This window comes from Pelodiscus sinensis, chromosome 26 (genome assembly GCF_052426305.1).
Source record: "Pelodiscus sinensis isolate ZL-2025 chromosome 26, ASM5242630v1, whole genome shotgun sequence".
NCBI lineage: Eukaryota > Metazoa > Chordata > Testudines > Trionychidae > Pelodiscus > Pelodiscus sinensis.
In genome coordinates, this window is record NC_143077.1 from 2,309,928 (window position 1) to 2,333,820 (window position 23,893).

At 55.0% G+C, this 23,893-nt stretch overlaps 1 protein-coding gene across 1 annotated transcript in view; it reads left to right on the top strand.

Annotated features, from left to right (window-relative positions):
• Positions 1 to 17,094: 17,094 nt before the first annotated feature.
• Positions 17,095 to 23,893, top strand: part of MAN1C1 (mannosidase alpha class 1C member 1) — a 72,662-nt gene continuing 65,863 nt past the window's right edge. Inside the window, exons 1-2 of the mRNA XM_075908919.2 lie at positions 17,095 to 17,200; positions 18,521 to 19,090. Of these exons, the coding sequence (XP_075765034.2) occupies positions 18,650 to 19,090 (441 nt within the window). The 5' untranslated portion in view covers positions 17,095 to 17,200; positions 18,521 to 18,649. The remainder of the gene's footprint in view (positions 17,201 to 18,520; positions 19,091 to 23,893) is intronic.

Consider the following 23,893-nt stretch of genomic DNA (forward strand, 5'->3'; position numbering starts at 1 on the left):
CCCTTGGCCCACGTTGGAGGGGAGCTACCTCTGCAGGGAAACGTGGCCACTGTTTGTGGCAGAAAGTGAAGAATCCTCACCCCACCTGACACTACAGGAGGAACGGAGTGCAGCCGGCAGAAGGTAATCAGGGAAGCTGGACTCTGGCCAGCACCTTGGGCCTGACACCTCTGCAAAGACTCCGAAAAGGGGACTACAACATAAAAGCAACCCCTGCATGGTGAGTATCCAGATTTGATTTTACGGGTATAAAATAGGATTTTGACGCCAGCCAGCGGAGCTATGGAACTGAAGGGATTCTTTTTCTCTTACTGCTTTGGCTTATGCTTCACCCTGGTCATCTGAAATCTTAAGTAATCTCTCTCCTTGATGCTAACGATCTGATCCAGGCACTGGCACGCTGGACATGGGGAGCACCACAGTGTATCTGCTTGACTCTGTTGCTTAATATCTGTGCAGGGGAAAGAGTAATTCCCTCATTTGGCAAAGCTGCACATAGCAAAGAGCTCTGACAACTCTTACTCTCCTCGGCAGGAAAAAGAAATATATTTAGCTGATGAAACATCTGCCCTGCTCCCTTTATCTGTCCCCCTCCCTCCTCCGGCACGTCTGGCCTCACTGAAACAATGTTAAATTCTGCCTGGATGGGAAATCGCTGGTTCAGATGATCTTCCGGCTTCACTCTATAGCATCCATGCAAGACACCGGCGGCACTGATCCTACCCGACGTCGGGCAGCTTGCGATCACTGGGAGAAAGAGGCGGCTATCTGAGCTGTGAAACGCGCTGCAACAATATATTAATCTTCATATCCTTGCCCAAAGGCACCGGCTGACCTGCGGCGCCCTGGAGCAGAAGTGACTGTAAAGTTGACAAACGATTTTCGTGGCGCTTTAGTGGCCACCAGAGGCCAGTCAGTCTGCGGAGCTGGGCCCCGCGCGTTTAGCGGCAATGGATGGTTTAAATGGCTTTTAATTCTGTGGAAGTGCAGCCGCTTCCCTGCGACGGGCGCTGCAGTGGGAATGTAAGTCGGCCCTTTGCATTGTTGCGATGTGCCCTGGTTTCCTTTGGCCCACGTCCTGGCAGGCGCGTTCAGAGCCATTGGGACTGGAAGCAAAGGAGCTTTGCCGTTGGGGGGCGGGGGGGTTCTCTCTGGAAGATGGATATTTTCCCTTTGCCAAGGTACACGCTCAGCGAGGAGGATCTTTCAGCGAGTGTCCCGGGCTGGGGCAACACCCGCACCGCCTTCGGACTGGGGCCGTGCTCCTCTGCTCCGTCCACGGGGCCCAAAGGGACGTCAGAGGCTGCACGAGGCTTCGCTGGACGTGCCCCTGAGTTACGTCACCGTGAGAGTCACACCAGCTTCTGAGGCACAAGGGAGGGGGCCAGCTAGCAAGTGTGAAAAATCAGGACCCTTTTTTGGGGGAGGGGATTGGTGCCTATGTAAGACAAAGTCCCTAATAGTGGGACAGTTGTGGCTGGCTGCCCGACAAGGGGAGAAATCCCTCTCCCCCCGAATGACATTTTGATATTAACTCCAAGGAAGGCGCAGGTTTGACCTAAGACTTTACGGTGTCCCGCTGGAGAACCAAGCCTGCATGCACTAAGGATGGAAGCCTATGAGAGCGGCCATGCAGAGTCACCCCTATGGTCCATCTAGCCCGATATCTGGTCCTCTGACAATGGCCGGTGCCAGGGGTTTGGGAGGGAACCAACAGTGCAGGGCAGTTAGGGAATGATCCATCCCACCATTCAGTCCCAGTGTCTCACAGTCAGAGGTTTAGGGACACCCAGAGCACGCGGCTGCATCCCTGGCCATCTTGGCAAAAGCTATTGTCCTCCAGGATTGTCTCTCGTGCTGCTTTTGGCCTTCACAACATCCCCCAGCCATGAGTTCCACAGGTTGGCTGTGCAATGTGTGAAGGAGTGCTTTGCAATGTGTGTTTTATTCTTTCTGCCTATTAATTCCCTTAGGTGACCACTGGTTCTTGTGCTGTTACATGACGGGGTAAAGAACACTTCCATATTCCCTTCCTCCAGGCCATTCGTGACTGTAGAGACCTCTCAACCGCTTTCACGGCCAGCCAGGGACCTGCCACTCCCTCTGGCATTGTGGCTGCTCCTCATGCCACAATATCAGACCTGGGCCATCCCCAAAGTGGCAGAATCCAGATTCACTGGTTGCTTCCGGCAAGGTTGGCCTGCGAGACGAAGATCCTCGTGCTCTGTTGTCTTTCTGGGCTCGCAGGGCAAGAAGGAGATCATGCCCTTTCTCATCTTCCCTCCATGCAACTGCCCCCATGGCATATCGGCTTGTGCCCAGCTTTGCGCTGTTTCCTATGTCCCCTGGCCTGGGGCAGCGTGGAGCTGCTGAGACAGTCTTTCATCATCTTTAAGCCAGACTCCTCATGTTACGAAATCTCCCTGTCCACTTGCCGCAGCATTCCAGGGCCGGAGACGTGGCACGGATTTTCTCTCTGCTGTTGAAATAAAAAAAAATCCTTCTGCTTGTGACATCTCATTCTGCCCCCTCCGGGGAGCCGGGCCCATTTGCACAGTGGGGTGCTGAGCCCGGCTGGAAACGACTTCAGGCAGCGCCCCGGCTTCCAGCACCCTTCAGCCCAGCGGTGGGAGATGAGGGGGGTTGGGTTTTTATACCATGCAAATGATTCTCTGTTCTGCCAGCAGAAACGTGCCATTTACATGCGTAGGGAAACTCCACTTGCATATCCCTGGGCGAGAGCCTGAATTCGGGCTGTGGATCTCCTCTGTCAATCAGGGCTGGTTGCTCATGATAGCATCGGCAGCCCGGAAACGCAAACCAGTTACTCCTGGCCTCTGCCTTCGCAAGACTGAGCTTTACTGGAGATTAGATGGAGCGGCAGCCAGTGGTTCCTGGAAACTGAGTACTTGGGCAGCCGCCCAGGAGAGATTCAGGTGCTGCCCAGCTGATTAGCAGAGCGCCCACAGTCATCAGCATGTGTCTACTGATGGTGCACACCTGCACATTCCTTGGTGCACAGAACATAAAATTTATTCTGCACGTGGATGGAAAAAAATTAGAGGGAACATTGGTGGCAGTTCCCTGCCATGCTCATCTGTCTGCTTCACCCACAGACTTGGCCAGTTTTAACTTTGCCTTGCAGGTAACAATCAGTGAACCCCGAGACGTCTCTCTGGAGTGTCCAGTCCTCCTCACTGTGACACAGAAATTATTAAGTCGGCTGCCTCCAAAGAGACAGTGTATGCACTAGTGTGTCCAGTTAGCTGGGGAGTCGCTCTATACTTCAACGCTGCATCTAGATTGGCCTGATTTTCTGGAAATGCTTTTAACGGAAAAGTTTTCCATTAAAAGCATTTTCGGACCAGAGCGTCTAGATTGGCACGGACGCTTTTCCGCAAAAGCACTTTTTGCGGAAAAGCGTCCGTGCCAATCTAGACGCGCTTTTCCGCAAAAAAGCACCGATCGCCATTTTTGCAATCGGGGCTTTTTTGCGGAAAACAAATCTGAGCTGTCTACACTGGCCCTTTTGCGCAAAAGCTTTGTGCAATAGGGACTTTTGCCCGAACGGGAGCAGAATAGTATTTCCGCAAGAAGCAGTGCTTTTGCGGAAATTCAAGCGGCCAGTGTAGACAGCTGGCAAGTTTTTCCGGAAAAGCGGCTGATTTTCCAGAAAAACTGGCCAGTCTAGACACAGCCCAATAGAAGAGCACTAAGGTGGCTTATGGTAAAACTAGGACTAAGTTTACTAATAAAGAGCAGAAATGCAAGTGATACCAAGCAAGACAAAAAGAGACAGGCATTGCTTCATGCAAAGCTCAATGTGCTTTAGCTGTTAGACACTAAAACTTAATTTTAGCACCTTCCGAACTTTGCAGCACCTCTAGTCCTCCAGATTAAAGGGTCCGATGTTCACAGAACCTGAAGGGGGCCAAATGCCTTGTTCCGGCGGGAATGGACAATTAGAATGTCTTCTTGCCCCCTTTGTGTTTCCCCAAAGACCATTGTCTACTTCAGGCGCCAATGGGGCTGCCTGCCGGTGCAGAGTCTGCCTCCAGACGTGCTCAGTTGGTTTCTTTATTTACCTTTATATGTGACTGTACTTTCATTGCTCCCACCTGCAGTCAAGCAGGTCCGCCAGGTAAATCCACAGCCCTTTCTCTAGGGCAGACGTGAATTTTGCACTGCCTCCAAAACACGTTTTAAGAACATATTCCCAGCACACTTGCCTAAGTCTTCATACACACCGCTATGTCCATCAGGCAGCGCTACTCCTGACCAGGGCCCTGGCAGTGTCTGTATAATGCCTTTTGGAGTATAGCACTTGTCAGTGAGTGTCAGGTCTGATATGAGCTACAGTACAGGGCATCGTCTGCAGTGGGCATTCAGGGGTAGAGAGTCTCCTGAATTCACAGGTTCTAGGCTCAGCTATACTGGGTTGTGCTCTGTGTAGTTGTCAGGCTTTCAGACCCACTAGGCAAGGTCCTCAGTAACGAAGATGGACCGAGTCACATCAACAGACAATTTAGCTCACCCGTTTCCTCCTCTCTGTGCGTACAGCAAGGCGCCTATGTCCCAGCCTACACGGCTTTATTTCAGAATAACCACAAAGAAAGAACAGATATAAGGTCCCCATGGGAGAAGAGAGAACACAGCGGCTCGTTCTGGAATATTCTTTATCTCCAGTATTTGCTCACAGCTTCTCCTCGTTACCGGTACAACGCCTGAGGAATGTAAAGGTGCCTGGCAGCGAAGCCCCCTCGTTATCGATCTAGGTATTTCAGAATTGTGCATCCATCCGTCTGTCTTGTCTAAAGGGTAAGAGCTAAGACCACCACGTTTGGTATGCCGCTTCCTCTGAGCCTAACGCAAAGCAGGATCGGGTTTGGTTGTGCCAAGGAAATGGGAAGTGCTGGGAATAGGACTGGTTTCCACTGCGTGGAAAGGGAGGGGCACAGCATGAAGGGACGTAATTCTGAGAGTAGCTACTGGGGGCGGCGAGCCTGCAGGTGAGAAACCCCCTGCAGCGAGATCCCTGAGGGCAGCCGCACCACCAGCAGTGTGGCCAGCAGGACTGGGGCTCGCCAGATGGCTTGTCTGCTACCAGATGGGGAAGTAGCCCTCCCCCAACCCTTCCCCACTCTTGGCACCGGGGGGGGGGGGTGTCCATGCTGGCTGGTGGGGAGACAGGCGGCTCCTTGTGACCGGGGTCGGGAAGGGAGAAAAGGCCCTGCCAGCCTGGGGGCGGGGACAGAAAACTCCACCAGATGGAATCCCCTGCCTTGAACCCCTCCTCAGCCCCAACCCTCACTCTCACCCCCACACACACACACTCCCAGCCTCCTGCATTGCCCTCCCCACATCCCCAAGGCCCTGCCCTGACTCCTGCATGCCCCCCCCCCCCAAACTGCCAGTTCCCTGCCCTGAATAACCCGGGCAATGCTGGGTAAATCAGCTAGTAACAGTTATATAACTACATGCAAATCAAATGAATGTCCAGCATGTTTATTGTAAGGGCCAGTTCTTTAATTGGGAAGCTGCCTCAGGGCGCCAAATGCCAACTGTATGTCAATTACTTCATTGGCCTGACTGTGTATCCCCTGTTGCCAAATTTAATGCATCAAACGTCCATCCAGGTGCTGTCTGCTTTCTTGGTGACTGTCAGCTCTCAGGGCTTGTCTTTCTAGTCAGACCGTGTGACCCTTCTCCTTCCCCAAGGGCTTGCAGCTCAGTATTGTGGAAATCATTGGCTGTGGTTTGCACATACGCCAGTCTGGCAAAATGTGTTGATTTCTTTATCCAGTTCCCAAAAGACCAATGGACTCTGTTTGAGGTACCTGTGGGATGGGCTGGAAGGTCTATTCTCCTTCCCCAAGCCCCGACAAATACAGCCCTTCTGCATTGTGTGCGAAGACAAAATCGCATAGAGCTTCACAAAGGAGAAGACAGCTAATCGAGTGTGGTCTCTGCAGGGGTTGGGCTAGAGGGGAAAGGGAAAACACACTGGAAAAAGCATAGAAACTGGGGACCAGTAGGAGCCCTTAATTCCCAGCAGGCCCCCCAAAGCTGAACCACAACAAATTAGGCTAAACGCCAACATAAAGTGGCAGGAGCCTTTTAACATTGCATTGAAAAATGGCACCTTTCTGTCAGCCATGGTGCGTGTCCTTGTAGAGGTAAAGAATTGTTTTAATGGCATTTTTGTCTATTTTCTGTTGTCATCGCCTCTACTTTGCAGTTAATGTCTGCACACAAAGTGTCTAGTTTACAGAGTTGGGTTGGTTTACAGATTTTTTTTTTTAAGTATATGCCTGAATCTAGTATCCCTTCCTTCCAGGGAAAACAGGATTGTTTTGACAATACCAGCCACAAAACGTCTGACAGGACTGCAACTCCTTTATTCCATCTGCTTTCTATAGCCCCTTCTAGCTGTTGTGCCTAGAAATCATAGGGTTAGGCATTCTAAGGCGCAGACAGAGTGTATTGGCTGCAAACCAGAATGATATTCCAGCACAATAGACATTTCCTAACTAGTCCTGCAGCTAAGATGGAAATGCTTTCTAGAGTAAGAGAAAAATTCAGTCTTCTTTAAAATATAAGCTAAAGGCTCTACAAATAAACTTAATTATCTAGCCAAACTATTTTGCTGGGAGTACTATCCCTCACACTCTAGTTTTCCTTCCAAGTGTAGATATTAAATTCTACTTTTCTTATGGCCATAAAATTGTAATTTTCTTTAAATTATTACTTCCAGTCCTGCTAAAAATAAGAATAATAATTCAACTGGACCCCAAATTTACAGTAATTTTGCTTCTGCCTTATAACTCCTTCAATGTCAATTTCTCAAGTTTAGGCCAAGTATGCCTGATTGAATTACAGCTGTGTGCACAGGCTAGGTTCTCTGTGTTACATGTGCTAAATTGTTTTACAAATGCAATTAAACACTTACCTTGAAGGCAGTGCTCTGTCATGAAAAACAAAAACTGCAGCATATCTTAATTTAACCAATGGTTTTTTTTAAAGAACCTTTTGACTTCTCTGGTGTTATTGTTATTTGCATGTCACATCAGGTTTGCATTGCAGATCCTGTTTTATTGCTCTTTCTGATGTTCCCACATAATCTTGTCAAGAAAGGGGATCCAAGCCTTTCAGTTTAAGGGGGCAGATGTAAAAAAGGCCAACGAGCCACAGTTGCTGTTCCATTCCCGTTGCGGTTTTCAGGTTGCAACAACAGGCGGGCAAACCATCCAGCTCAAGTCCCTTGCTGGGAATGCTCTCGGGGAGATGACAGACCTGGCATAGCCAACTCCAACCTAGGAGGGGAGTTCAGTGCATGGAGGAGGTGTGGCTGGACTGGTGCACAGGGCACCGGGCATGGCCAACTCGTGGAAGCTATCGCAGTGCCCAGGCTGGGCTGGTGCACACAATGAAGGAGGTGTCAGTAGTTCTAGGTCCTCAGCTTCTTCTCTTTCCGTCTCCTGAGCTACCGGCATGGGCAGAGCCAATTATTTTGCGCTCTGTGGGGCTCCCAGCCTGGCAGAAGAGCAGGCACTACACAGAGCAGCTGGGAACGGCTTTCTGTCCCCTGCCATGTGGCCAGAAAGGAGCTGTAGCCGGGGGGAGAAGGGGGTGGGCAGCTCAGAATACTCTTGGCTAACACCAGAACCGCCCCTGCAGCTTCCAGGGAAACCGTATGAGGCAGGTGGGGCCCATCTCTTCCCACCCAGTAGTGACGGGGCTGAATCCCATGTCTCTGGGGGTACAGCTCCCTGAACAGGTGATTGCTCACAGGGAGTTTTGAGGGGGAGTTCTCCAGGTAGAGGAGAAGCAGATACAGGACTCTTGAGGGAAGTGGGTGTTGTTACTGGGGCTTTCTTACTGTGTGCTGAGCTTGTGTTTGTGAGTGAGGGTTGGTGTGTGTTCTTTTTTGTTTTTTGTTTATTTATTTATTTATTTTCCCTTGTGTTTGAGAGTGAGGCTTTTTTTCCCCCCCACCTCCCCTCTGCCCCCCCCCTTGATGGAGTTTGTGCTGTGATTGGCAGGTGGAAACTGTTGGCTTCTAATTAAAGTTTGAATTCTAGAAGCCTCTGCTGATTGGCTGAGCCTTGGTAGGGGGAGGGGCTTTATAAGGCAGTGGGCAAGCGACCAAGGAGCTTGCGAACAGGTGATTGCTAACAGGGAGTTTTGAGAGGGAGTCTGGAAGGGGAGAGGGAAGGGCGGGAGGTTCTCTTGCCTTTCTTTTTAAATCCCTTTTCCAGGACAGCAGCGATGGTTGGTGATGGGTCTGCTGCTGTTACCCGCACGGCGTGTGCCATGTTTGTCTTCCTCCCGGAAGAAAGAACGGATTTCATCTGCACCAAGTGCAAGCTGGTCGACATTTTGGAAGAAAAAATTAGAGGACTGGAGGCCCAAGTGTCGACCCTACGCTTGATCAGAGAGGATGAAGACTTCCTCGATAGAAGGCAGCATTTAATCCTTCAAGCACGGCAGGCAGAAGAGCCAGAGAGGGCAGTATGTGACCAAGAAGAGAACTGGCAGCATGTAACTTCTAGAAGGGGAAAAAGGCCAGCACGGGAATCCCCCGATGCTATAGAGGTAAGCAATCGCTTTCAAGCTCTCTCCACAGGCTCTGCAGTGCTGAAAGCTCTGGAAGGGACCTCACAAGGAAGAAACCAGAAGGGAACACCATCTACTGGAAGGCATGGGATGCGTAGTCCTACGGATGGGGGTTCTACGGCCACCACACCCAAAAGAAAACGACGGGTGGTGGTGGTCAGGGACTCCCTCCTAAGAGGGACTGAGCCATCCCTCTGCCGTGTGGACCTGGACTCTCGAGAGGTGTGCTGCTTACCGGGAGCTCGCATTCAGGATGTCACCGAGAGGCTTACCAAGCTGATCAAACCTTCGGATCGCTACCCCTTCCTGCTTCTCCACGTAGGAACTAATGATACGGCCAAGAATGATCTTGAGCGTGTTACTGTGGATTATGTAGCACTAGGAAGAAGGATCCAAGAATTTGGAGTGCAAGTGGTATTCTCCTCCATCCTCCCTGTTGAAGGGAAAGGACTGGGCAGGGATCGTCGAATTGAGGACGTAAATACGTGGTTGCGCAGATGGTGTCGCAGAGAGGGCTTTGGTTTCTTCGACCATGGGACTCTGTTCCGGGCGCAAGGATTGTTAGGAAGAGATGGGATCCACCTAACGAAGAGAGGAAGAAGCATCTTCGCGGGCAGGCTTGCAAACCTAGTGAGGAGGGCTTTAAACTAGGTTCGTCGAGGGACGGTGACCAAAACCCTGAGGGGAGTGGGAAAGTCGGATACCGGGAAGAAATGCAGAGAGGAAGGGGCAAGAAAGGAGGACCCATGTTTCAAATGGAGAAGATAGGACGATCAACTGGTTACCTGAAGTGTTTGTACACTAATGCGAGAAGCCGGGGCAACAAACAGGAAGAACCGGAGGCCCTGGCCCAGACCAAGAAATATGATTTAATTGGGATAACAGAGACTTGGTGGGATGACTCGCATGACTGGAGCGCTGTCATGGAAGGGTATAGACTGTTCAGGAACAACAGGCAGGGGAGAAAAGGAGGAGGAGTTGCACTATATGTAAGAGAGCACTACGATTGCTCTGAACTCCAGTATAAAGAGGGAGAAAAACCTGTTGAGAGTCTATGGGTTAAGTTTAAAGGAGCAAACAACAGCCTTGGTGTTGTGGTTGGTGTTTGCTACAGGCCACCGAATCAGGTGGATGAGGTAGATGAGGCTTTCTTCAGACAACTGAGCGAAGCTTCCAGATCGCAGGCCCTGGTTCTCGTGGGGGACTTTAATCACCCTGACATCTGCTGGGAAACCTATACGGCAGTACACAGGCAATCCAGGAAGTTTTTGGAGAATGTTGGGGATAACTTCTTGACACAGGTGCTGAAGGATCCGACCAGGGGCCGTGCGCAGCTTGACCTTCTGCTCACAAACAGGGAGGAACTAATAGGGGAAGTGGAGGTGGGTGACAACCTGGGAAGCAGTGATCATGAGATGGTAGATTTCAGGATCCTGACCAAAGGAAGAAAAGAGAGTAGTAAAGTACACACCTTGGACTTCAAAAAAGCAGATTTTGACTCCCTCCGAGATCTGATGGGCAGAATCCCCTGGGATGTTAACATGAAGGGGAAAGGGGAGTCCAGGATAGCTGGCAGTATTTTAAAGAAGCCTTATTGAAGGTACAGAAAGAAACCATCCCGACGCATAGCAAGAGAGGCAAACATGGTAGGAGACCGGACTGGCTTACAGGGGAAATCCTTGGTGTACTTAAGCACAAAAAGGAAGCTTACAAAGAGTGGAAACTTGGACAAATGACCAGGGAGGAGTTTAAAGGTATAGCTCGAGAATGCTGGGGGGTTATCAGGAAGGCGAAAGCGCAAATAGAATTGCGACTGGCTAAGGATTTCCATTCCAAACGGCTAAATGTGCACTACATTTGGCTAAGGATGTGAAGGATAACAAGAAAGGTTTCTACAGACATGTTAACAAGAAGAAGGTGATCAGAGAGGGTGTGCGGCCCCTAATGGATGAAGGAGGTAACCTAGTGACAGATGATTTGGGGAAAGCTGAAGTACTCAATGCTTTCTTTGCCTCTGTATTCACGGACAAGGTCGGCTCCTGGACTTCTGCGCTAAGTGACGCAAGATGGGATGAAGATGGACAGCCCGTGGTGGGTAAAGAACAGGTTAGGAACTATTTAGAAAAGCTAAACATACACAAATCCATGGGTCTGGACTTAGTGCATCCGAGGGTACTGAGGGAGTTGGCAAATGTCATTGTGGAGCCTTTGGCTATTATCTTTGAAAAGTCGTGGAGATCGGGAGAAATCCCGGATGACTGGAAAAAGGCAAATGTAGTGCCCATCTTCAAAAAAGGGAAGAAGGATGATCCAGGGAACTATAGGCTGGTCAGTCTTACCTCGGTTCCTGGAAAAATCATGGAAGGGATCCTTAAGGAATCCATATTGAGGCACTTGGATGAGAGGAAAGTGATTAGGAATAGTCAGCATGGATTCACAAAGGGCAAGTTGTGCCTGACCAATCTGATTAGCTTCTATGATGAAGTAACTGGCTCGGTGGACATGGGGAAGTCAGTGGATGTTATATACCTTGACTTTAGCAAGGCTTTTGATACGGTCTCCCACAATATTCTTGCCAGAAAGTTAAGGGATTGTGGATTGGATAAATGGACGGTAAGATGGATAGAAAGATGGCTAGAAGGCCGGGCCCAGCGGGTAGGGATCAATGGCTCGATGTCAGGATGGCGGCCAGTTTCTAGTGGAGTGCCCCAAGGTTCAGTTCTAGGACCGGTTTTGTTTAATATCTTTATTAATGATCAGGATGAGGGGATGGATTGCACCCTCAGCAAGTTTGCGGATAACACTAAGCTGGGGGGAGAGGTAGATACGCTTAAGGGCAGAGATAGGGTCCAGAGTGACTTAGACAAATTGGAGGATTGGGCCACAAGAAATCTGATGAGGTTCAACAAGGACAAGTGCAGAGTCCTGCACTTGGGATGGAAGAATCCCAAGCATTGTTACAAGCTGGGGACCAACCGGTTAAGTAGTAGTTCTGCAGAAAAGGACCTGGGGATTACAGGGGATGAGAAGCTAGATATGAGTCAACAGGGCACCCTTGTAGCCAAGAAGGCTAATGGCATATTAGGTTGCATTAAGAGGAGCATTGCCAGCAGATCCAGAGATGTTATCATTCCTCTTTATTCGGCTTTGGTGAGGCCTCATCTGGAGTATTGTGTCCAGTTCTGGGCCCCCCACTACAAAAAGGATGTGGACACATTGGAGAGGGTCCAGCGGAGGGCAACCAAAATGATTAGGGGGCTGGAGCATATGACTTCTGAGGAGAGGCTGAGGGACTTGGGTCTGTTTAGTCTGCAGAAGCGAAGAGTGAGGGGGGATTTGATAGCAGCCTTCAACTTCCTGAAGGGAGGTTCCAAAGAGGATGGAGAGAGGCTGTTCTCAGTAGTGACAGATGCAGAACAAGGAGCAATGGTCTCAAGTTGTGGTGGGAGAGGTCCAGGTTGGATATTAGGAAAAACTATTTCACTAGGAGGGTGGTGAAGCACTGGAATGGGTTACCTAGGGAAGTAGTGGAGTCTCCATCCCTAGAGGTGTTTAAGTCTCAGCTTGACAAAGCCCTGGCCAGGTTGATTTAGTTGGAACTGGTCCTGCCTAGAGCAGGGGGCTGAACTTGATGACCTTCTGAGGTCTCTTCCAGTTCTATGATTCTATGAATATGTTTAAAAATAAAAGTGTAAATGTTCCTCTTAACCCACTCACCCTCCCCCCCAGTCTCAAACATGGCTTCTGTCATTGAGTGAGATGCATCACTGGTTAGGAGCAGGGCTGCAGCTACCCGAGAGGTCTAGTGAGGGCTAAAGTAGACTGGTCAAATGGTGTGAGCACGTAGCTAGGTTCTCCTGAGCCCTAACTGGATGCCCCACTGAACCTCTGTCTCTTCCACAGGGATAATCATGGGACGCTTTTCGATCCACCTGGTTAGGCAAAATGGCAGGTTGTTTCTGTTAGGGGGAAGACATTGATTACAGAGTCAGGTGTGCAGGCTTGTTATTTACCAGAAGGGTATGTTCAACCCTGTGTATCTGAGTCCAATAGGAGTCAAGGGTCTCTGTCCACATTTCTAAGCACATTGCAGCCAGCACTTAGCTCAAAAGTTTGTTCTCTTCAATTTTTTTCCTCAGAACCACACTACCAGTCCTGTGGCTGTGTTTGATGCTTCATTGATGCCTTCTCTCCCTCTCTTTCTCTGGTGTTTTTTTACTTCTTACTTGCTCAGAGCTACCAAAAACCAATGCTCAGTGCCTCGAATAGATTAGCTGCTCACCATCTGTGCATGGCCTGTGTTTTGAGGAGTGGCTTCTACTGTTTCACAGTCTGTGAAGGAGCTTGATTACTTCTTATATTTGTCCAGAATGAAAAGCGGCGGTTCCACCACCAACTTCTATGAGGTTTGACCCAATCCCCAGCATAACAGTAATATTTACCTTTCTCAGCAAGGTGCAGAGCGCGTGCAGAAATGTTTGTGTGGCCCTTTGAAGATAAAAAAGATTTAAGAAGATAAAAAAACCAAACACTTGAAAGGGATTTCAGCCCCCCTGCTTCAGGTTATAAGACGATCTCTAACTAATGGAGGTTAGGAAGAAACTTTTTCTATAGGCAGTTTAGTCCATAATTTTTCATGGCAGTTACTTGAATATTTCTATGATGCATCTAGTCTGGACGTTGGAATAGGCAGGACATTGCTGTGACCCAGCATGAGAATTTCTTATTCCGAAGTATATTACAGTGGACAGAACTATAGAAGAACTCAAATTGGGTAGTGTTTTGCTATTTTTCAAAGATGAAGGCGAGAGTGCAAGGACACAAAGCTCCCTCTTCATTTCATTGCTGCAGACTGCGTTGATCATGATTACAAGCATTGCATGTTGGGCCGTTCCTTGTCTCCACTGGGGCAGGTCTGTTCGTAATACAGCAGGGTGTCAGGGAACCAGCTTTTGCCACAGTGGGAGGTGGGGGGGGGACACTGATTTATGCCCAGACCCTCACATCTTTCCATTGCCACTTGGCCAGACGTGGACTTCTTACCTCCCTGAGAGCTGCTCAGCCCACAACATGGCATGGCCGGCGCTGCCATCCCCAGGGGGCACTCTGAGTAAGATAAAGCACTAAATGTGTGGAAGGTCCAGCTCTTAAGTCGCTCTGGGGAGTGCCAAGAGCTCCAGGGGAGCTACAGGCCAGGCAGAGGGGAAGTGTTCCAGGCTGGAACAGGCTGCCAGGCACGACAGAACAGGGCCATGCCGTGACCTGGGATAGAATGTTGCAGCTGGGAAGTACTGTTTCTTGGGGTGCTGGGAGGGTGGAGCATTGCATCCTGGGAGGGGCTATATTTTAGGGGGCCCTGGGCAGGGTGGAGCGTTGCATGCTGGGAGGGGCTGTGTCTTGGGGGGCTCTGGGCAGGGTGGAGCGTTGCATGCTGGGAGGGGCTGTGTCTTGGGGGGCTCTGGGCAGGGTGGAGCGTTGCATGCTGGGAGGGGCTGTGTCTTGGGGGGCTCTGGGCGGGGCGGAGCGTTGCATGCTGGGAGGGGCTGTGTCTTGGGGGGCCCTGGGCAGTGTGGAGCGTTGCATGCTGGAAGGGGCTGTGTCTTGGGGGGTCTCCTGGCAGGGTGGAGCGTTGCATGCTGGGAGGAGCTGTGTCTTGGGGGGTCTCCTGGCAGGGTGGAGCATTGCATGCTGGGAGGGGCTGTATCTTGGGGGGCTCTAGGCAGGGTGGAGCGTTGCATGCTGGGAGGGGCTGTGTCTTGGGGGGCTCTGGGCGGAGTGGAGCGTTGCATGCTGGGAGGGGCTGTGTCTTGGGGGGCCCTGGGCGGGGTGGAGCGTTGCATGCGGGGAGGGGCTGTGTCTTGGGGGGCCCTGGGCGGGGTGGAGCGTTGCATGCTGGGAGGGGCTGTGTCTTGGGGGGCCCTGGGCGGGGTGGAGCGTTGCACGCCGGGAGGGGCTGTGTCTTGGGGGGCCCTGGGCGGGGTGGAGCGTTGCACGCCGGGAGGGGCTGTGTCTTGGGGGGCCCTGGGCGGGGTGGAGCGTTGCATGCCGGGAGGGGCTGTGTCTTGGGGGGCTCTGGGCGGGGCGGAGCGTTGCATGCTGGGAGGGGCTGTGTCTTGGGGGGCTCTGGGCGGGGCGGAGCGTTGCATGCTGGGAGGGGCTGTGTCTTGGGGGGCCCTGGGCGGGGCGGAGCGTTGCATGCTGGGAGGGGCTGTGTCTTGGGGGGCTCTGGGCGGGGCGGAGCGTTGCATGCTGGGAGGGGCTGTGTCTTGGGGGGCCCTGGGCGGGGTGGAGCGTTGCATGCTGGGAGGGGCTGTGTCTTGGGGGGCTCTGGGCGGGGTGGAGCGTTGCATGCTGGGAGGGGCTGTGTCTTGGGGGGCCCTGGGCGGGGTGGAGCGTTGCATGCTGGGAGGGGCTGTGTCTTGGGGGGCCCTGGGCGCGGTGGAGCGTTGCATGCTGGGAGGGGCTGTGTCTTGGGGGGCTCTGGGCGGGGTGGAGCGTTGCATGCTGGGAGGGGCTGTGTCTTGGGGGGCTCTGGGCGGGGTGGAGCGTTGCATGCTGGGAGGGGCTGTGTCTTGGGGGGCTCTGGGCGGGGTGGAGCGTTGCATGCTGGGAGGGGCTGTGTCTTGGGGGGCTCTGGGCGGGGTGGAGCGTTGCATGCTGGGAGGGGCTGTGTCTTGGGGGGCTCTGGGCGGGGTGGAGCGTTGCATGCTGGGAGGGGCTGTGTCTTGGGGGGCTCTGGGCAGGGTGGAGCGTTGCATGCTGGGAGGGGCTGTGTCTTGGGGGGCTCTGGGCGGGGTGGAGCGTTGCATGCTGGGAGGGGCTGTATCTTGGGGGGCTCTGGGCGGGGTGGAGCGTTGCATGCTGGGAGGGGCTGTATCTTGGGGGGCCCTGGGCAGGGTGGAGCGTTGCATGCTGGAAGGGGCTGTGTCTTGGGGGGTCTCCTGGCAGGGTGGAGCATTGCATGCTGGGAGGGGCTGTGTCTTGGGGGGTCTCCTGGCAGGGTGGAGCGTTGCATGCTGGGAGGGGCTGTGTCTTGGGGGGCTCTGGGCGGAGTGGAGCGTTGCATGCTGGGAGGGGCTGTGTCTTGGGGGGCTCTGGGCGGAGTGGAGCGTTGCATGCTGGGAGGGGCTGTGTCTTGGGGGGCCCTGGGCGGGGTGGAGCGTTGCATGCTGGGAGGGGCTGTGTCTTGGGGGGCTCTGGGCGGGGTGGAGCGTTGCATGCTGGGAGGGGCTGTGTCTTGGGGGGCTCTGGGCAGGGTGGAGCGTTGCATGCCGGGAGGGGCTGTGTCTTGGGGGGCTCTGGGCGGGGTGGAGCGTTGCATGCCGGGAGGGGCTGTGTCTTGGGGGGCTCTGGGCGGGGTGGAGCGTTGCATGCCGGGAGGGGCTGTGTCTTGGGGGGCCCTGGGCGGGGTGGAGCGTTGCATGCCGGGAGGGGCTGTGTCTTGGGGGGCCCTGGGCGGGGTGGAGCGTTGCATGCCGGGAGGGGCTGTGTCTTGGGGGGCCCTGGGCGGGGTGGAGCGTTGCATGCCGGGAGGGGCTGTGTCTTGGGGGGCTCTGGGCGGGGTGGAGCGTTGCATGCCGGGAGGGGCTGTGTCTTGGGGGGCTCTGGGCGGGGTGCAGCGTTGCATGCCGGGAGGGGCTGTGTCTTGGGGGGCTCTGGGCGGGGTGCAGCGTTGCATGCCGGGAGGGGCTGTGTCTTGGGGGGCTCTGGGCAGGGTGCAGCGTTGCATGCCGGGAGGGGCTGTGTCTTGGGGGGCCCTGGGCAGGGTGGAGCGTTGCATGCCGGGAGGGGCTGTGTCTTGGGGGGCCCTGGGCAGGGTGCAGCGTTGCATGCCGGGAGGGGCTGTGTCTTGGGGGGCTCTGGGCAGGGTGCAGCGTTGCATGCCGGGAGGGGCTGTGTCTTGGGGGGCTCTGGGCAGGGTGCAGCGTTGCATGCTGGGAGGGGCTGTGTCTTGGGGGGCTCTGGGCAGGGTGGAGCGTTGCATGCTGGGAGGGGCTGTGTCTTGGGGGGCCCTGGGCGGGGTGGAGCGTTGCATGCCGGGAGGGGCTGTGTCTTGGGGGGCTCTGGGGCAAAGGGCGCCCCTGGCTTGAGCCCTCCTCCCCCTCTCAGTTCCCTCAGCTCGCTCCATTTAAATTAGCTGAGGCGTCTCAGCCAATCGCAATGAAGCTGAGGCACTTTAACAGCCAATGAAATCCCTCCTCGGGCAACGGCCTCTGCCCCCCAGCTCGAGCCGGGTTCTGTGGTAAACAACCGGGAGGCGCGACCCGCCTACCTGAGCCTAGCGTAGCCAATCGCCAGGGCAGGCTCCACCAAAGACCCAATCGCAAGTGAGGGAGCGGGCGGGGCGGAGTCAGGGGAACGCTTGGCTGCCATTGGCCGATGCCCCCTCCTCCCACTCCCCCAGGGTGGGTTGGGCTGCCGCGGCAGCCATTGAGACGAGGGGGCGTGGCCGGAGGGAGGGTGGTCAGGGCGGGGCTTGCACGGGGGGCGCGGCCTGGGGGCGGGGCCAACCGGCGAGCTGTCGCAGTGAGAGCAGAGCCGCGGTGGAAGCAGCCGCAGCCGCTGTGTGTGGCGCGCGGGCGGGGTGAGATGTTCATGCATTTGCGGGGGTGGAGGGGCAACAGGGCAGTGACTGCAAGTGGGGGGGGCACGTCATTTGTGGCGGGGGGTAGGGGCGGGGGGGGGGGTAATAGGGCAGTTACTGCAGGGGGGGCAGGTCGCTTCTGGCGGGGGGTAGGGGCGATAGGGCAGTTACTGCAGGGGGGGCAGGTCGCTTCTGGCTGGGGGTAGGGGCGATAGGGCAGTTACTGCAGGGGGGGCAGGTCGCTTCTGGCTGGGGGTAGGGGCGATAGGGCAGTTACTGCAGGGGGGGCAGGTCGCTTCTGGCTGGGGGTAGGGGCGATAGGGCAGTTACTGCGGGGGGGCAGGTCGCTTCTGGCGGGGGGTAGGGGCGATAGGGCAGTTACTGCAGGGGGGGCAGGTCGCTTCTGGCGGGGGGTAGGGGCGATAGGGCAGTTACTGCAGGGGGGGCAGGTCGCTTCTGGCGGGGGGTAGGGGCGATAGGGCAGTTACTGCGGGGGGCAGGTCGCTTCTGGCGGGGGGTAGGGGCGATAGGGCAGTTACTGCAGGGGGGGCAGGTCGCTTCTGGCTGGGGGTAGGGGCGATAGGGCAGTTACTGCAGGGGGGGCAGGTCGCTTCTGGCGGGGGGTAGGGGCGATAGGGCAGTTACTGCAGGGGGGGGCAGGTCGCTTCTGGCTGGGGGTAGGGGCGATAGGGCAGTTACTGCGGGGGGGCAGGTCGCTTCTGGCGGGGGGTAGGGGCGATAGGGCAGTTACTGCAGGGGGGGCAGGGCGCTTCTGGCGGGGGGTAGGGGCGATAGGGCAGTTACTGCAGGGGGGCGGGGCAGTTACTGCAGGGGGGGCAGGTCGCTTCTGGCTGGGGTAGGGGCGATAGGGCAGTTACTGCAGGGGGGCGGGGCGCTTCTGGCGGGGGGTAGGGGCGATAGGGCAGTTACTGCAGGGGGGCGGGGCAGTTACTGCAGGGGGGGCAGGTCGCTTCTGGCGGGGGGTAGGGGCGATAGGGCAGTTACTGCAGGGGGGGCGGGGCAGTTACTGCAGGGGGGGCAGGTCGCTTCTGGCGGGGGTAGGGGCGATAGGGCAGTTACTGCAGGGGGGCGGGGCAGTTACTGCAGGGGGGGCAGGTCGCTTCTGGCGGGGGGTAGGGGCGATAGGGCAGTTACTGCGGGGGGGCGGGGCAGTTACTGCAGGGGGGGCAGGGCGCTTCTGGCGGGGGGTCCGAGACGCGGGGCGCCGAGGCGGGAGGGGTTCGCCGCCAGCCACTCGCTGCTCGCCACGGGGCGGGTCGGAGCCGCGGGGCGCTGAGAGTTGCGCCTCTCTCCCCGCAGGCAGGAGGGCGACGCGCGGAGCTGCCAGCGCCCGGCGAGGGACGAGCGGCGGCCGGACGGGCGGCCCCAGCCCGGCGAGCGGAGGCGGCTCCTGCCCGGCCGGGGGCACGAGCCGCCCCCCCCGCGGCGATGCGGCGGCCTGAGCGCCCCCGCCCCCCCGCCCTGGCGCTGCCCGCGGGGGGGCCCGGAGCCGCCGCCCCCCGCGCGCCCCCGGCCGGGCCCATGCTGCTGCGCCGGGCGCCGGGCGGGCCCGCGGGGCTGCGGCTGCCGCGCAAGTTCCTGGCGCTGCTGCTGCTGTCGGGGCTGCTGACGCTCAGCTTCGGGGCGCTGCTGCTGCTGCCCGACGCCTCCCGCCTGCGCCGCCTGCTGCTGCCCCGCCGCGCCCCCGCGCCCGCCCCGCGCCCCGCCAGCCCCGCCGCGCCCAGCCCGGGGGGCGCCCCGCCGGCCTCGGCCCCCGCCGCGCCGCGCTTCGACTACGCCGCCTTCCGCCGCGGCCTCCGACACCCGGTGCTGGGCCGGCGCGGCGCCCAGGAGCCCGAGACCCGCGCCCGCCGCCTCAAGATCAAGGAGGTAAAGACCCCCCGCGGCTGCTGTGAACCCCCCGCGCCCCCTTCCCCGGCGGTGACCCCCCGCCACCCCCCATCCCTGGTGTCCGCCCCCCTCGCCGCCCCCCATCCCTGGTGTCCGCCCCCTCGCCGCCCCCCATTCCTGGTGTCCGCCCCCCTCGCCGCCCCCCATCCCTGGTGTACGCCCCCCTCGCCGCCCCCCTCCCTGGTGTCCGCCCCCCTCGCCGCCCCCCATCCCTGGTGTCCGCCCCCTCGCCGCCCCCCATCCCTGGTGTCCGCCCCCCTCGCCGCCCCCCTCCCTGGTGTCCGCCCCCCTCGCTGCCCCCCTCCCTGGTGTACGCCCCCTCGCTGCCCCCATCCCCGGTGTACGCCCCCCTCGCTGCCCCCATCCCCAGTGCCTCCCCTTCCCTGGCGGTGACCCCCCACCATCCCCATCCCTGATGGTAACTCCCCTTTTGTTACCCCCATCCCTGGTACCCCCCTCTCTGCCATCCCTGGTACCCCCTGCCACCTCCTACCCTGGTCCCCTGTTACCCTTCATCCCGCCCCGTATCCCTCCTGTGCCAGGCTACGCTTCTCTAGGGACCCCTCTGCCACTCCCACTGTGCCCTTGTTGACCCCTTCCTCTCTCCTCCATTATTCCACCAGCCTCCCTGCCTCTTCTCCTTGTTTGTCTGAGCCTCTCTGCCTGCTCCCGTTATCCGCCAGGCTTTCCAGCCCTACCCTTGCCACCCTCGCTTCTCCCCCACACTCTCTCCCAGGTTAGGCAGATGCGCGATGCCCCTGGAAATGGGGTGTCTTTTTACGCAGCCCCGAAGGCAGGACACAAGGCACTTGTGCCTGCATTTCTGCGCACGCAGCTGAGGAGCTGTGCTGGGGTAGCGGGATAGGTGTGACCAGGAGCAATGCGAAGAAATTCTGCCAAGGGAAATTGCAGGTTGGCTATTTGGAAAAACTTCCTACCGGCTGGCTGGGAAGGATGGGTAACGCTGTGGGAGAGTTTCCCGGGGGGGCGAGGAATGGAAGCCTGGTCACGTCAGATCTTTAAAACATGGAAAGGCTAAAACACTAGACAGCGATCAAGTGTGCACTAGCCTAGGGGCTAGACTGGATGTGACCTAACAGGTCTCTCCTGCAAATTTCTGGGTCCTCTGTAAATCTCTCTGGCATCTAGCTGAGGCAGGAAGGTTGATGCCTTTTTCCCTGGAAATGAAGACCAAATTCTGGCTTTGGTTTAGACCTGCACGGGCTTGGTTATATCAGTGCGGTGACAGGGCTGTAACTGAGGGTAGACTTTGGCTTAATGCCTACGGTTTGTGCGTAAAACCTGGCTGCTTTGCAAACATTGCAGTGTAATCTGTGACCTAGTTTACCGAGAGCTATAGAATCAATGGAATAGATTTTATTTATCCTGTCTTTTGCCATGACTGATGATAAACTTGGAGCAAATCTTAATACATCAAAAATGCCAATATATAAAACACAGGTTTAATGATGCAGAGTATTAATTTCCTGGATTTGTTACTTAGTAAAGCTGTAGGCATTCAGCATGTTCTTAGAGTTGAACAAAGGGGGAAATGAAAGGAGAATGGGATAATATAAGGTTGATAAGTCCTTGATGCAACCTACCTTTTACAAATACACTTTTTTTTTAAGCACTCCTTTTGGTTCTGATGCTGCTGTCCTCAAAACAAAGGCTGCAGTTCTGGTAAAATTCCTACTCCTCTGCCAAACAGCCAGACGCAACACGCCCGGGGGGCTCCGTTTCTTCAGGATCCCAGGCGTTATTGTGTTATCCTTTCACTCTGCCTACCTGATCGCTGTTGTCAGCCAGCAGGGGATCAAAACATAGCAGCATCTTGCGCTCTCGTGCGCCGGAGGTAGGGTACTTGTATGTTTTGATACCGTGCCGGCCCCCGGTGCCAGAGTACACGAGAACGGCATGAGGCCCACATACAAAGCTAGCATCAGTCATTTTAAAAATAATCAAATGTGGCACCAGACCAGTTATCTGTGTTTAACTTTTAATGGAAGATTAATATTTAGTAGCCTGAACGTATTGTGCACTTAGCCTGCATTCACAAGTAGTGCGGGATGGCAACGTGTGATTTTTTCAGGTGGTCAAATACATACAGTACTAGTTGTTATGCAAGATACTTAATCGTGAAAAGGGCTGGAATTCATTCCCCCCCTACCCCCCGTTCAAATATGGAGCTGGAAGACACAAGTGACTATAGAAAAGAGGAAGGAGATAGTGCCCTGGCTTACTAAGGGGACAGGGTATTTTTTAGTTTCAATAGAAGACATATGAGAGGGGAAATAGAGAGAGGGCAGAAGATAAAATGTATCTAAACAGCAGAGTAGAAACAGTAAAGTCCTGAGCAGCATTTAGATTGTCAAACCACAGGTCGTGTTGAAACAAAAACCAGGACTATGTAGCACTTTAAAGACTAACAAGATGGTTTATTAGGTGATGAGCTAATAAACTATCTTGTTAGTCTTTAAAGTGCTACATAGTCCTGGTTTTTGTTTCAGCTACACCAGACTAACCCGGCTCCATTTCTACCACAGGTCGTGTGTGTTTTCTGGAAGTGGGGGGGGGGGGGGGGGTCTGGGTGAGTGGTGATAGCAGCAGCACTCTGCAGGGATAGACCGCTCCTGGCACGTTCAGATGTATCCAGCAGCAGTGTGGCCCTGGCTTGATCAAGACATCGTCTCTGGTCCTTGGTGATGTCCCAGTCCCCTTTCTCCAGAATTTCAAGCTATGCCATTTACCAAAATCTGCTCCCGATTGTTCTGGGGTTCAAGTTCCCCCCCCCCCCGCCCCCCGGCTTGTTCTCACGGGGCACTGGGTGCATTCGTCAACATGGAGAGGAGGGATATGAACGGCTTGAAAAACAATTTAGACCCCGATGAGCAGGAGGCCATGTGAAAGGAGCGAGGGTGCAAGGGCATCAAGGAGCACAGATGATGTCTCAGTCAGATCCAGGATGTTCCCTTTCCTTGCAGTTGGAGGAAGGAGTGGAGGCCGCCCAGGCACCATTCCTGGAACTCCACTTGGGCTCCATCTTGCATGTCGGCTTTTTAATCTTGGCCCATTTGTTCATTTTCAGGCCACTGAGATTAGTCGCCTTTCTCTCCCCCACTTCAGAGCCTCTTGGCAGCTGGGTGTGTTCCCAGTTTCTTGGCCAGGGTGCTATGCTCTGCTCCAGCCCTTCCAGCCCCATCCCACTGTACATGGACTGCTGTCCAGGAAGGAGCCCTGCCCAGACTGGTGGCATTCGAACTGCGCTGCAGTTTGGGAAAGCCTCTGCGGAACCATATGCACAGGGTGTCGTCTTTGCCGATATTTTGACTCTCAAACGGGAATACGGGCCAGGCTGCTGGTGGTGTTACCAATTAGAAGAATAGTGATAGAAATGTAGCCATGTTAGTCTCGTGTAGCTGGAACAAAAAACAGGACTATGTAGCACTTTAAAGACTAACAAGATGGTTTATTAGGTGATGAGCTTTCGAGGGCCAGACCCTCTTCCTCACATCAAATAGTGGAAGAAAATTCTTCCACTACTTGATCTGAAGAAGTGGGTCTGGCCCTCGAAAGCTCATCATCTAATAAACCATCTTGTTAGTCTTTAAAGTACTACATAGTCTGTTTTTTTGTTCCAATTAGAATAAGTGCTTGCAGAATTGCGATGAACTTAGCTGGCTAGGATATTTTCCTTGGGAACGCCAAGCTGTAACCCTTGTTCTAAGGGGCATGTTTATGAAGGTTCTAATTTCTTCTGTTAATCCCCAAGTCAGTGAGCAGTCTCTGTCTTCAAAAAAGAAAGCCCCTATATTGCCCAGGCTTCTTACTGCAAAAGGTCACTGTCATCTGGAGAATTGCCTAGGATGTGCTGCTGTGTGTTACTTCTAACAGTTGAGTACGACAGGAGTTCTGACCTTTGGAGAAATTGCAATAAAACTAAATCATAGTATTCCCAGTGCTACAGGTTAAGAAATTGGCTGGGCTTGGAATAATTCATCTCCTGAACCGAGCTCTGAAAAACACTAGTTGTATAATTGATCAATCATGCATGATTTTGGGGAACGGTTAATTTTTAACGTGGCAAATACTGATTAATGTTCAAAATCAAAATGTGGTAATAGGAAGTGGCTGTAAAAGGAACACTGGGGATTCTGTATTTATTATCTCAACGATTTTCAGATCAAATTGCCTCAGTCACACGTCAGAACAATTCTCCCTTCTCCCCCGCCTCCACGTGCCATCACTGAAAATTCAGCCTACGATCTGGAAGAACCAAGCTGGGTGGCTTGTGCCTCTTGTGCAGCAGCGCCCCGAGGTGGGCTGTGGCAGCTGGCGCCCCACGCGGAAGGCGTGATCGGTGTCCCCGCCTGCATGGCCATCAATGGCCGTGACATAATCATCGGGCACCCTGGGACAGTGGCGCCCTAGGCAACCGCCTCGTCTGCCTAGGCCCACGGGCCGCCCTTGCTCGTGTCCCATGGATTTTGCAGGCGGAGCTGATTTTCCAGTTTTGCTGATGATGCATGAGGCAAATAGAAGGCAGTGTGCTCTCCTGGTACTGCGTGGGCTCGGTGGGTGTGATGGGGGGGATGTGCTGGGCCTGAGACCAGTAGAAAAGACAGAACTTTCCCCTGACGCGGCGTGACCCCAACCAAAGCAGCCAAGTGCTAGTGCCTGAGAGTAGGGACCAGTGACTGAGTAGAAACAGTCCACACAGTGAAACTGACTAGCCTGCTTTCTCTCTCAAAGCTGGGGAAAATCCAAGCAGTAAAAGAGCAG